Source organism: Emericellopsis cladophorae (genome assembly GCF_022114955.1).
Source record: "Emericellopsis cladophorae strain MUM 19.33 chromosome Unknown NODE_5_length_938552_cov_118_678949, whole genome shotgun sequence".
NCBI classification, from domain to species: Eukaryota; Fungi; Ascomycota; class Sordariomycetes; order Hypocreales; family Bionectriaceae; genus Emericellopsis; species Emericellopsis cladophorae.
Genome location: NW_026250930.1, coordinates 301598 through 315028, shown reverse-complemented (window position 1 = coordinate 315028; position 13431 = coordinate 301598). Strand labels below are relative to the sequence as shown.

The 13431-nt window shown below is 56.3% G+C and overlaps 6 protein-coding genes across 6 annotated transcripts; 2 read left to right on the top strand and 4 right to left on the bottom strand.

The window, feature by feature from the left end:
* Positions 1-860: 860 nt before the first annotated feature.
* Positions 861-2450, bottom strand: J7T54_004647 (Vitamin H transporter-like protein; the record flags this gene model as incomplete). The annotated part of the gene is made up of 1 exon (XM_051503323.1): positions 861-2450. The coding sequence occupies one exon, from the start codon at positions 2448-2450 to the stop codon at positions 861-863; it is 1590 nt and encodes a 529-aa protein (XP_051364957.1).
* Positions 2451-4025: 1575 nt separating this feature from the next.
* Positions 4026-5193, top strand: J7T54_004646 (uncharacterized protein; the record flags this gene model as incomplete). The annotated part of the gene is made up of 2 exons (XM_051503322.1): positions 4026-4558; positions 4608-5193. The coding sequence occupies 2 exons, from the start codon at positions 4026-4028 to the stop codon at positions 5191-5193; spliced, it is 1119 nt and encodes a 372-aa protein (XP_051364956.1).
* A 674-nt stretch (positions 5194-5867) lies between these two features.
* J7T54_004645 (uncharacterized protein) lies at positions 5868-8131 on the bottom strand (the record flags this gene model as incomplete). Its single annotated transcript, XM_051503321.1, has 2 exons — positions 5868-6259; positions 6337-8131. The coding sequence occupies 2 exons, from the start codon at positions 8129-8131 to the stop codon at positions 5868-5870; spliced, it is 2187 nt and encodes a 728-aa protein (XP_051364955.1).
* Positions 8132-8918: 787 nt separating this feature from the next.
* Positions 8919-10460, top strand: J7T54_004644 (putative peroxisomal-coenzyme A synthetase-like protein; the record flags this gene model as incomplete). Its single annotated transcript, XM_051503320.1, has 1 exon — positions 8919-10460. One exon carries the CDS (start codon positions 8919-8921, stop codon positions 10458-10460), a length of 1542 nt encoding a protein of 513 aa, XP_051364954.1.
* Positions 10461-10649: 189 nt separating this feature from the next.
* J7T54_004643 (uncharacterized protein) lies at positions 10650-10949 on the bottom strand (the record flags this gene model as incomplete). The annotated part of the gene is made up of 1 exon (XM_051503318.1): positions 10650-10949. One exon carries the CDS (start codon positions 10947-10949, stop codon positions 10650-10652), a length of 300 nt encoding a protein of 99 aa, XP_051364953.1.
* Positions 10950-11474: 525 nt separating this feature from the next.
* J7T54_004642 (tyrosyl-tRNA synthetase) lies at positions 11475-12770 on the bottom strand (the record flags this gene model as incomplete). Its single annotated transcript, XM_051503317.1, has 3 exons — positions 11475-11732; positions 11786-12591; positions 12650-12770. The coding sequence occupies 3 exons, from the start codon at positions 12768-12770 to the stop codon at positions 11475-11477; spliced, it is 1185 nt and encodes a 394-aa protein (XP_051364952.1).
* Positions 12771-13431: the final 661 nt, after the last annotated feature.

Sequence of the window (13431 nt, the reverse complement as noted above, 5' to 3'; positions counted from 1 at the left end):
CGTCGTAAAGGGGTGCCTTATCTTCGCCGGATGCGCACAGCTCGACTGGGAATTCGTAGCCATGCTGTGTGGGCCGTTGTGTTCATCATGGGAGGCCATATTGACGGGCAATTGAACTAGACTACTTCTGCACCGGCCGCGATCACAGACTGGATTTGTCCCGAGCTATGTCTGCCTTCAATGAGATGGTTAGGAACATTCTGTCCCTTGGCGCTGTACAAGAGAAGCAGAATTTCTAGATCAGCGACGCTCGGATACTAGACTCGCCATGCCTTGATAGACTCAATTGAAACAAATATAGGTTAGTAGAGCAAGTAGCCCAAGGCGCGACAATACGATAGTATGAGAAGGACGTGGGCAGTGAGGATGTAACACAAGAGGTGAGTCGTGGATGGGACACAATTACATCATGAGAGAGTTGGAAACATTATATATTACTGCAATGTTCCTCCTCCTCGTGAGTCCGCGGACTCATAAATCAAAACTCCCACGAGGCCTCAGGAACCGACGATAGCGCAACAGCATTGTCGTCGGCATAACTAGGCGCTCGGTCCAAACACGCCGTCCCAGCGATGGCGTAGAAGCACTGTCGCTGTCGGATATCCTTCCGTCTGACAGCGAATAAAAACTCTGTGGGGGGTATCATGTGTGTCGTAAAATCATTGATGTGCCACTGATGGACGAGCAAACACCTTATTGATAGCGCAGAAGCATTGTCAAAAGGTCTGTTTGACTCGTCCAGGCGACAGTGAGCTTTTCCATATCCAAAAGTAGACGCCGGCCGTGCACTCCAAGTGCTGTTGTAGAAAGATTAAAAGTAGCATCCGTAAAGAAAGAAAAAAGGTCGGAACAAAGCGCTGTTACTTTGAGAGCCCAAAGCCGCGCTGCTGGTTCTCTCTGCGTGCCGCGCCATCCTCCAGTTCGCTATCGATTTCGGCGTCGTGGAGTTTGGTGCTTGGCTCGTTGCCAAAGATCCTGAGGAGAATCATCATGGCAAAAGAGCTGGCAATGCTCATGACCAGAATGCCAATCATTGTGAAGTTGCTGCGCCGGTACTGATAAGGGCCAGGAGCAGCGTCCTCCGGCCAGCCTGTGTAGAGAGCGTAGGTGCTCGTCACACTACCCAGATTGCCGAGGCCAGATACCAGGGCTGAGGCCGTCGCAACGCCGACCTCACCGTGGCGACGCTGGAAGATCTCGTTCGTCCAGGCCATGCAATTCGGGACGGTGGGGCCAAGACCAAATCCGACCATCAACAAACCACCGTAACGGGCCCAGCCGTTGTTTGTAGCAAAGGCGACAATCAGTAGACCAGTGATCTGCACGCAAACGGCACCGGAGAAAATGAAGGCGCGATAACGATGGAAGCGATCCGAGATGGGCATGAAGATGAGAATGGCGATGAGGTCCATGATCCAGATCGGCGCGAAGAGTAGGCTGATTTCGATGCCACTGGCAGTGGGCTGGATCGAGCGAATGATGACCGAGCCATAGAGCTGTGTGCCAATGCCGACACCGACGACGCCGAAATACATCAGCGTCAGAGGCCAGAGACGCCAGTCGAGGAGCGTGCGACCGAGATCCTTGATACCCCACGGACGGGCGTGATAGACACGCTTGAGGTCTTGGTAGTGGACGACAGCATCCTGGCCAGTCAAGGCTTCGGGCGAGGGCGGAAGAAACTTCCACAGCCCTTTGCGCTCACGGACCTGGCCCGGCGGAAGGGGACGATCGGGCAGCCACCAGAGTAGAATGAAGCTCAAGACGATCGCCACGAGACCGTAAATGAGAAACATCCAGCGGAAGCCGACGAGACCACCCAGGCCATCCATGAGCTGGAAGCCAGCAGAAACGAGGCCAACCACGGCCGCAGAGACCTGAGCGGCAGTGAAGTACATGCCGATCCTCTTCCCAGTGCGTGACGGCGGATAGAAGAGGGTGAGGTAGTATGACATACCCGGCCACATGCCGGCAATGACCACGCCGAGCAGGAACCGCAGAAGCTTGAGACTCCATGCATCCTGGACTGCGGCAAAGCAAGCACCCACAACGCCCGTCGCAAAAACAATTCTCGCCATCCAGACTCGGGGGCTCAGTTTGCTCATGACCAAGTTGGAGGGAAAGTCGAAGATGACGTATGCCACGTAGAACAAGGCCAGCGCAAGCGAGGTATCGCGAGGCGTGAGGTTGAGCACCGTCATGAGATCATGCCCCGCATCCTGGTTCATTGTCTGCGCAATGCCAATGTTGGAGCGAATGGCCGAGCAGAGAAAGTATAGGACCCAGAAGGCGGGGATGATGCGCAGGTCCAGCTTGCGGTAGACGCGCTCGACTGTTGCAACATCATAGTCGTCGACGGCCTGTTGAGCACGTTCCGCATCTAGGGGGTACGCGGTGACATTGTCCGCTGCCGAGTCCACACCTGCTGGCTTGTCTGGTGCGTAGGCCATACTGAGCTTGGAAGCAATGGAAGCGCGTGCGACAAGCTTTTCTGGCCTAGTGAATTGGCGTGAATCGGAGCGAATTGGTATGGAGGCAGAGAACAAAGGACAAAGGGAGAGACCTGTCGAGATAAGAGCAAAGGCAGCAGCGAATGGATAAAAGAAGTTGAAGAGGAAAAGATAATCAGAGGCAGACATGGAGACAGTTAAATATTTTACGTGGGGGAGCGCTTTCGGGATGAGGTAAAATGCCCAGTACGGAGGACATTGGTGGGTTGTTGGGGAGCTTCAGCCGAAGTCCACGAGCGAGCCGAGCGCGGCCAGTCACGGATGAATTAGGCATGGTGCCATGAGCTTGCGATTGAGTTGTCGCGATTAAGTTCCCTATTGGATGATGTTTCTTAATTGACAGCTAATTGCTTCAGTCGCGATGCCCGCGTTCTATCACTGGTACGGACAAGGACTTAGTACTTGTACTCAGTAGGGCATCTTACCAAATCCGTTTGCGATCACAACTTGTGAGACTCCGTGAATCCCTTCTCAGAATGACACCTGCAAAACTTGAATACTCCATCCTTCACATATTGTCCATTGATTTGTTCCTTACATGGAAGTTGGAACGTGAGTTGCGACAGCATGGAGGTGTTCATGGGACTATTATTGAGGGCCCAGGCCCCATATCCTTGGACGATTTATACCCTAAAAGCTACCTTATGCAGGAACTCATAAATCTCCCTTTGGACGCAAAGAATGAAAACTGCACAACGCATAACAGATGCGCGTATGCGGTTACTGATCTTGTGATTTCGAGAGTGCAATGAGCGCTTGCTAAATGACATACAATCACACCAACCTCATCTCAATCTGCTACAGCGTCTTGGAGGTATCGGATGTCTCAGACACAGTCGCGTTCAACATAACGGCCTGCATATCGTGACAGACCACGTGAGTCCGGGCCTGGTTTATAACCGACGTCGTCGATGCTGCCTTGCGTATGGGAGCACATGCGCACTTTCATGGTGGCTACACGTACCATGCACACGGCGGCTTCGTGGGCGATGAGTCACGAAGGCAAGAGTCTGCTCGCCGCAAGACGCGCCTTGTTCTCACGCTCGAGTCACCGGGCATAAAGCAGCTTGGTGCCTAGAGCACTCAAAAAGTTGGCTAATGTGTTTATAAACAGGGGCAGTCGGGAATTCATCAATGAATTTATCACTGTTACAACTTGAGACTCTGATAAACGCCCACCCGATACCCATTCACGTGACCCCGACTGACTAAGCATCGAGTTCATCTGGTTGGCGCCGGCATCACCCATCCTCCATCCCGACCCTCCAGACCGTGATTTTCCAGGCTATCACCTGCGCGCGTGTTTGCGGGATCCGTCATCTTCGGAGCAGTTGCTCGAAAGCGCACCTCACTGTTCAAAGGCTTTACAAACCTTCGCTTCGCCCAGATTTTGTACCACCTCGTGCGACTCGGCACCTTCAGCTGCCCCGGTCTTTCTGCGCCAGCAAACCATCTTCACGTCTAGCTTCGAATCCGAACTTCTCATCTGTGGCGCCTGGGCCGCACTCGCCCACTATGAGTGTCGCCTACGAGCCGCGCGCCTTTCTCAACGATTCGGCATACAGCGATCTCGACGGCGGACGCGACGATCAGCATTTCACTGACAATGACATGGATCACTTGAGTCACTACACAACCGAGCCTGGCATGCTCTCGGAGGAGCGCGACGTCATGGGCGATGAGGTCGACTTGATGAACGACCACATACAAGTGCGAGATGAGCATTTGGCGATGGGCGACGAACAGATGCCTGTAACGGAGGAGCATATCATCATCGAGGAGAGACATTCGCCAACGATAGTCGAGTTGCCCGCAGATTTCTCGTCGCCGTTGCAAACGACCGCGCCCGCGCCAGACGACACTGTCGACACCGCGGAGCCGACACCAGAGGCTGAGGAGGACTCAAGTGTCGAGCCACGCGGGCGGCGTGTGTCCAACAGGATCAAGCCCGCGCGCGATGTGCGCAAGGGCGAGGATGGCAAATACCACTGCCCGAGAAAGGACTGTGAGGATGATGTTCGAGCGTTCAGCCGCAAGTGCGAGTGGAAGTAAGCAACTCCTTGTTTTGGTCTCTTGGAGCGCTGCTAATCATGACAGCAAACACATGGACAAACACGAACGGCCGTACCGATGCAAGGCTGCGGGCTGCGAAGCCTTGCCTGGCTTCACGTATTCGGGTGGTCTACTGCGTCACGAGCGCGAGGTGCACGGCAAACATGGCGGACCGCGACAGACGTTCAACTGCCCTCACCTGAACTGCAAAAGGCATACTGGCAAGGGCTTCTCGCGACAGGAAAACCTCAACGAGCATCTGCGACGCGTGCATACCGACGGTACGGGACAGGCGACGCCGCCAGCCGAGATACCTACCCCTCCCGCAGCCGATGTTGACAACGAGAGCGAGAAATCCGGATCGAAACGAAAAAGACGGTCGAGTGATATTAGCGCCGGCGACGAGATGGCTGGGCTTCGTCACGAGAACAAGCGGCTGTGCGACCGCGTCGCGGAACTGGAGGCCAAGATGGAGCAGCGAGACCGCGACCTCGAGGACAAGGATCGTGAGCTCGAGCAGCGCAACTCGGACAGCTTGTCGCTCATGGCGCAGATTGCTGAGCTGCAGCAGGCTCTGCGTAGTGGCATGAGCCACCCCAGTCTCAGTGCACCGACGGCGCAAATGTTATAGGACGCGTCGCCCGCACTGACCGCGACCGCGCTGTCTTCTATTTCCACTTTTGCGATCTCGTGAAGGCTGAGATCGTGGACAAGTAGTCCGCCTTCCTTCTTTTTTCCTTTACGAATCTCCTTATTGCCAACATCGCCTCTCTTCATACGACGACGGACACATCACGCCCTTTATAGATTTATCAGCTCGGCGTTTTATTGTTATTTTTCTTCAGCTTTTCTAAGTTCCGGCAGAAGAGCATATACCTCAACTCTACAATGGCGTTTCGGGATAGGGCAGGACCCTGAGTGTACTGGTGTTTCCATGGATTACGACCTGGGTGCCGTGGTTTTTATTTGCGGGACAACGGACAGACAGGGTGTATGATGAACAAACGATATTTGTATTACTATAGAACGGACGGAAAGGGGAAAACGCCCATGATAATCTCAATTTGCTGGCGGCTCGAGTCGCCGCCTACGCTCCCAACATTGTCTTCTCGCACAGGGCAGGAGATTTGAATCGATGATTTGAGATTGTGTGTAGTAGTCAACACAGCCAGGCGCGCACGCTTTTTTGCTTTAACACCATGTCATGCCTACAGATATGCACCGTCCCATGAACCCAGAAAACCACCGCGCGTGCTTCGCTTCCGATGCTCACCACCAGCATCATGCAAAGAGTATGTTGCAGACTCAGACAACCTGCACATAACTCGCCGGCACGCTGGCCGTCACACCGGCCTTTTCCACTTCGACCCATCCGTCTCCGGGGTCTTCCTTGATGAGGACAAACTTCTCGCCCTCTACCATGCTGTGCTCCCCGTCGCCGGTGGCCGTGTACTCGTACAAAGCCTCGACATAGCGTAGCTTTTTGGCGCCGCGCCTTGGCGCCACGGCCGGTCCTTGTTTCTTCTTGGCCGGACCAACTGACGAGGCCGTCGTGGATGTGGAGTATGTGCTCCCTGGTCGGGCCGGCGTCGTTGTGATGGATGGCGTAGGCGGTAGTGCAGCTGTAAAATCGGCGTACGAGGCCGGAACCAACCCTTCTTTGCCGTTGCACCGGACTTTGACCCAGCCGGAGCCATCTGCGGAGGTAGTTAGCCGACACGGTCAACAACAGGGGGTTTAGTCACAAGGGGGAGGAGGGGGGGGAGAAACGTACCGTCTTCCTCCACCATGGTCACCGGGCTGCCTTCACTGACACTGAGCTCGCCATCCCCGCTGGCATCGAACCCATACAGCATCTTGCCCTTCTTCTCGCTGGAGCCGCTCCCGTTGAGACCGCCTCCGTCGGTGACATAGGCGGCCGGGGGAGGCGCAACAATGCGATTCCTCTTGGCGCCTCCGCTGGTCGCGCTGCTTACGCTCGGTCGTGGCTGCTCGGGGGGAGTCTCCTCTGGGGGACTTAGTTGTCCGTGGTGGGAGGCGGCCCGTGAGCTGAGCGAGTTCATTGTGTTGGACCGACTGAGCTCTGGCCCCTCGCTGACGTTGGTTGTCGACCCGGTGCTGGCGCTCGGTTTGAGCATCGTGTTGGCCGCGCTCTGCCGTTGCGCCTTGAGTTTCTTCCTCTCGTCCTTGCTCTGCTCGCCCGGACAGTCGGCGGGCACTTTCATCTCGCATTTCGAGTGGCACGTGTACCCGCAGTCGCGGCAGTCGAACCCCTTGGCGCTGAGGCCCCAGATGCGTTCCCCGCAGAGGTCGCAGTTGGTGGGGATCTTGAAGGTCTGTGATTTGAAGTTGTGATTCTTTGCGCCGAGCGTGACGTCGCCCACGGCGCTGGTGATGGTGAACGTCTCTACCTCGGCCGTCAGTCGATCGCGGTCTACGGCGTGCAGCGTCTCTTGGAGAGCAAATAAGGAGCGCACGACCTCGACCTCGTCCTTCTTCTCCGTCCCCTCGCGGACGCGCTGTTTCAACCGTTTGACCTCCTCCACGTTTCGGCGTTTCTTATCCACGTCGCGCTTTAACTCGCCCAGTTGCGATTTTGATTTCGAAAGCAGATTGCGCAGGTAGACGGTGGCCATCTCGTCCACAACCATGGTCGGCTCGTCGTGCCACACGGGGCTGGGCTCGAATGTCTTGTCGGCGGGCTCGCTGAAGCCACCAATGTTGTGGCGCATGTACATCATGGAGTCGAGGTGCGGAGCGTTGCGCTTGATCTCCCCGCCGAGACGTTCCATCATATCATGGCTTGACCTCATCATCGCGCTCTCCAGGGCTGTGGCCACGCCCCAAATCCCGTTGAGTTTCATGACACGGAACTCGTTGAGATCCTGCAAGCTGTCCATGACCTCGGGCACATATTCGTGGTAGTATCTCTCCTTGAGTCGGTTGGTAACGTTGATGGCGATCAAGTACGAGTTCTTGGCATTGTTCATTTCGAGAACCTGCTGCTGGTAGGCATTCTGCGCCTTGGCCTTGTCAAAGTGCGACTCGGACTTCTTACGGCGAGTCTCGACCTCCTGGCACACGGCGTCGTACTTGGCCTTGGTCTTGCGGAGCTCGGCGTAGGAGTGATCGCGCTCCTTCTCCAACTTGTCGGCGTACTCGGCGTGTCGTTTCCGCAGCTCGTCGAAGCGCGTGGCGTAGTACTTGAGGGGCTCGGCCACTTGCGACAGGAGATTGTTCCCAAACTTGTCGTGCTCAGCCGCCCGTGACTCGAGCGTGTTCAGTTGTGTGGACCACGTCGTCAGACTCGCGCTTTCCAGCGAGCCGGGGGTCATGGCTGGTGTGTCGCCGACGCTGAGCTGGCTCGTCTTCTTGTTTTTGCGGTCAAAGTACTTCTTAGCCAGCGCGGACAGTTTCCCGCTGTACTCCTTCTCTATGGCGGAGCGCTCGCGGTAGAACTGCTGAATGTCCTCGAGCCAGGCGATGCCGTGGCCAGCCCACGCATTGGCGGGCTTGAAGCCGTCCTTGAGTTCGGCGCCAAAGGTGGGCGCGACATCGATGTCGGCCATGGTCGTTACGACTGCGGCATGCAAAGCTGACTGGCGTCTTTCGTACGCGGCGGTGCCGGTAGAGTCGGTAGGAGTCTGGGGAGTTCGAGTCTCGACTGACACGTGTGCAGAGCGGCAGAGGGATCTGAGGGATGAGCGTGGTGGGACTTTTGTTTTGGGCTGGGTAACGTTGGGTTGGGGTTGGAGATAAGTGTGGAGGGGAAGCTGGAGGAAGACGCGGCCTCCAGAGCCGCCTCCCGAACAGGCGGATCTCAACTGTAGGCTGGCACCGGGGTGCTGTGGCCCGAAACACTGCCTCTTTGATTATTTGCGGAGGATTCCTGGGTTTGAACATCAATGGTCTTGATGGTGAAATCTCATCTCGTATGATGGCTGTATTGAGCATTGCTCTGGCATCCAAGTCAAGAGCCGCAGCTGAACCACCAGCGAGCAACTTGATGTATCAATTCAATAACATCTTACACAATCACATCTAAGACAGCATCTTGACTGGATCGACAAGCGCGCGAGTTCAAGGTACACACGTACGTACATAAACTACGGCAACTTTATCATGGTCAGTGTCTCAATTGTCAGATGCCCCACGTTCGACGCCGCGCCAGCGGCCCAGCGGCCCTCCAATGTCCAGTCCGGGACTCGAGGGGGTTCAGGCTCAGGCTCAGGTTCCGGGATCGGACACGGCCGCTAAAGTGACGCGCCAGACCTTATTTCATAGACCTTCATCACCACCTCACACCTCATAGCTCGCCCAACACACTCAAAGTGCGCATCCGCATTGGCAGCCGCCATGGCGACACTCCAGACAGCCATCAAGGGCGATCCTTCTGCGACCGCTGTCATCGTTCCCTCCCGTCCGCACGCCTTGACGGTCACCTACTCGTCCCTCGCCAGCCAAGTGTCCCGGTTCCAGCAACAGCTCGCCTCTTTAGGCATCACGACGGCATCACCCGTGTCAATTGCCCTGCCCAACTCGTGGGAGTTTATCGTCGCGTTCCTGGCCGCCAGCTGGCAACGTGGTATCGCCGCACCGCTCAATCCAGCCTACAAGCAGGACGAGTTCGAATTCTACATTGAAGATGTGCAGTCCGACCTTGTGCTTGTGCCGCAGGGCGCGTGGAACGCCAAGGCAGCCAGCGTGCGGGCGGCGCAGAAATTCGGTTCCGCCGTCGCCGAATGCTACTGGGATGGCAAGCGAGGGGAAGTCGTCCTCGACGTGAAGCACAAGGGGAAGCTCCAGGGGAAAAGGGAAAAGGTCCTGAGAGCACAGCCGGATGATGTCGCGCTCATCCTCCACACTAGCGGCACCACGTCGCGCCCCAAGGTTGTGCCCTTGACGCATAGGAACCTGACCAGGACAATGGGCAACATCAGAGACACGTACCAGCTCACGCCCAGGGACCGGACCATGCTAGTCATGCCTCTGTTTCACGTCCATGGTCTTCTTGCTGCGTTGCTCGCGCCTTTGCACACCGGCGGCTCCATGGTTGTGCCGGCCAAGTTCTCGGCCACCGACTTCTGGAGGGACTTTACCACACACAAGGCCAACTGGTACACGGCGGTGCCCACCATCCACCAGATCCTGCTTCGCAACCCGCCGCCGGAGCCCAGGCCCCAGATCCGTTTCATTCGCTCCTGCTCCAGCCCGTTGTCGCCCACAGTGTTCCACCAGCTCGAGAAGACGTACAATGCACCCGTGCTGGAGGCATATGCCATGACTGAAGCAGCCCACCAGATGACGTCCAACCCGCTCCCTCCTGCCAAGCGCAAGCCCGGTTCTGTAGGCATTGGTCAGGGCGTCGAGGTGAAGATCCTGGATGGACAAGGTGCGGAGCTCGCGCAAGGCAAGGAGGGCGAGATCTGCGTGAGGGGAGAGAACGTTACAAATGGCTATCTGAACAATCCCAGCGCGAACGCGTCCTCATACACGACGGAAGGATTCTTCCGGACGGGTGATCAGGGCAAGCTGGACGAAGACGGCTACGTCATCATCACCGGCCGCATCAAGGAGCTCATCAACAAGGGAGGCGAGAAGATCTCCCCAATTGAGCTGGACAACGTACTCACACGCCACGCCCAGGTCGCGGAGGCCGTCTCCTTTGCCATCCCAGACGAGGTGTACGGCCAGGACATTGGCGTGGCCGTGGTGCTCAAGTCTGGCGAGCAGCTGGATGCCGCGACACTCAAGGGATGGGTGGCCGAAAAGGTGGCCAAGTTCAAGGTCCCGAAGAACGTGTATTTTACAGAGATCATGCCCAAGACGGCCACGGGCAAGATCCAGAGGAGGATTGTCGCCGAGACGATGATGAAGGCCTCCAAGGCGAAGCTATAGACCTCGCAAGCGCTGGGATGCCACATGATAGAACATATGTACAGACCAAATAGACCATCTCGTCCTCCCTTTGTGCAGCGGGTTCTCGTTACTATGGAGTGAGAGACCCGGCCTCTGTAGACCGTAACCCTGATTGGCCCCCTCCCCACGTCGTATTGCTCTATTGTTGCGTCATGAACACAAAAACACCTATTGTAACACTGACGGCTCGATGCGCTGCGGTTTCACATCAAACGCCTCCACCCAGCAGCTCACCCCGTCCACCGTATCCCATCTCACCGGCTCCACGGGGCCGATGGTGTCCTTCTCCGGCCCCGACGTGCTCGACTCATTCGTCAACTCGACGCCTGCGGCGCGGGCTTGACGGAGACACTCCTCATTCGCGTCCTGGAGCGCGGCAAAGACGGAGAGGACGCTGGTAGTCAGGGACTCGTTGGGTGACGTGCACATGAGGATGTAGACTTTTTCGGAGTCTGGTCGGCGGCCCATGGTGCGCGCGCACGGGCTTGTGCAAGCTAGCAACGTGGCTTGCTTGTCCCGCAGATGGTGTCTAGGATTCGTCCAAGGGGAAAAAGTGTTGAACTATTATGCGAAAGGGGCGAGTCGAGCGAGGTCTTTACCTCGCGACATTCTCCTCGCGCACTCCCGCCATCGGGGTTGCGCATCAACTTATAGCAGCGACAAGGGGCTCGTACGTCATCCTTGTCTTGCCTTGCCTCACAGAAATATCCGACAGTTACGCACGTCACCCCGTCAGGTTGTGCATCTGCATGGCTGGCTTGTTGTGGCTTGCAAGGCGACTTGAGCCGCGGAGGTTCTAGTCCACAGTTTACGTTGATTCGGTCGCATTCGCGCCTAGCTCGGGGGTCGTCCGCAGTAGCAAATGCTCCGGCCAGCCAAGCTACACCACTACACTGAACCAACATCTCCTCATAAGCCTGGACTGTTTGGATATGGCTTTGTTTTGTTTTTGTTTTTTGTTTTTTTTTCGACTATCTACATTTTATCTCCGCGTCATCGCACAGGTATCTCTGTCTCGCCATCTTTCCGTGATTCCTCAGGCGCATCGGCAGCCGCCTCGGGCTTCTTGCCCGGGTGCATCGATCCCTTGCCCTTCTTCTTCTTCTCCTTTTTGGGCGCCGCCACGGGAGGCGGGTAGGCCTTAAGCGTGATCTCCTGCCATTCTTTGGAAGCTTGGTAGTCCGCCTGGATGGACGTCATGATCTCAATGAGGCCGTTGGTGACAACGGGCTTGATGAGCTGAGGTGTCAACTGCTTCATGTTAGCTCAGATGCCCATGCTACACCGGATGGGGTGTCGCCTACAATATCCTTGGCGTAGTCATCCTGGATATCCTTAATGTTGGTGTACGTCAACGGCTCTAGCCCATCTCTCGACCGGTCGATCACCACCTGCCTCTTGCCGCCCCGCAGCTCGGCTGCCGGCAGGATGACATACTCAATCAGTGCCAGCACGCCGTTGCCCTCGACCTCCTTGGGGGCCGCCACCGCCTTCTTGACCTTCTTGGTGATGGTCTCGGGCGAGTCGAGCAGATCAATCTTGCTGTTCTCGTCGCTGGAGCTCATCTTGCTGCCCTGCAACCCGGGGACCATGGGGTTGATCAGGTGCGCGCGCTGCTTGTAACCGAGCTTGGGCAGCCACTCGGTCGCGGCGACAAACAGCTTCCTCTGGTCCATGCCTCCAAACTGCGCGTCCACGTCGAGGTACTGCTCGTCCAACACCTGCAGCGCCGGGTACAGCAGCCCCGACAGCGGCGCATTGTCACTCTGCTTGACAATCTCAGCACCGGCCCTCTTGGCGTCGTTCTCGCTGATCAGCGAGCTGATCTTGTACAGGTCCATGACGTACTCCGCGCTCTTCTGGTAGCTCGACCCTAGCACGAACCTGAGCTTGTCCACCGACACGCCCATGGCCTTAAGCAGGGCTGTGATGCAGAACCGGTAGAATTGCGCGCGCGATTCGACTAGCTCAATGGGGGCTTTGAGGTTGTCGAGGAAACCGTGAATATCGGCGAGGAGGACCGTGACCTCGCACCCAGCGGCGAGGAGTTGGGCAATCTTGATGGCTGGGACCATGTATCCAGCATGTGGCCGACCCGTTGTCGCAGTGCCTAGTATCCCGTCAGCCTCTAACCTCATTCCCCTGTACAGTACTGCAAAGAGACACACCCCAGTAGATTTTGGGATTGCCGCCCTCCGTGAGGATCTTCTCGATGATTTCGGGGTTGAGAAGCTCGGCGAGGTTCTCGCGGATCAGGGCGAGGCGCGCCTCAGCGGTAAGAGTAGCCATGGCGAATAAAGGACCGACTCTAGTTCCAGAGCACGACTACTACGTGTGAAATGAAGGAGGGTGGGGGAGGGTTTCAAATGAACGTCTCGTGCCTTTGCAATGCCAAAGTCAGTCAGGGACAGGTTTGAGTCAACAATTTGACCCCACCATCACATCTCACCATGACCCCGCCGATAGCGGCTATTAGCACTGTCGCAAAAAAGCCACCACGAGCACTAACATGCTCTGATCGATGGAGGATGGCTTCGAGTTCGGGGCCTCCGAGGCGCGGTTTGATGTTGGCATTTGCCTGAGAGAAGAAGCCTGGGTGTCGGAGCGTAGGTAGATAAGTACGAGAACTCACTAAGGTACTTGATTTTCATTCATTCGTGTTTCACTGTCCTCTCATTGTTACTTCTATGTAGCCTTCGTGACCTCACTACCATCGAAACCCCAAAGGACAAGGATTCTCAAATATTTCTTTGCTACCATGTATCTAGGGTTCATAAGCGAGGAGGCTGTAGACCCGCGAGCGGTAGACAAAAGTCAATAGCAGAGTATCAGCCTCAAAAATCTCATACATTGCTCAAATATCGCAGGCAAAATGTGCCTGATGCTCATCATCTCAATATGCGAGTGCATGTGCACATATGTCTTCGCCCGTATATGCGATCATTTTGTT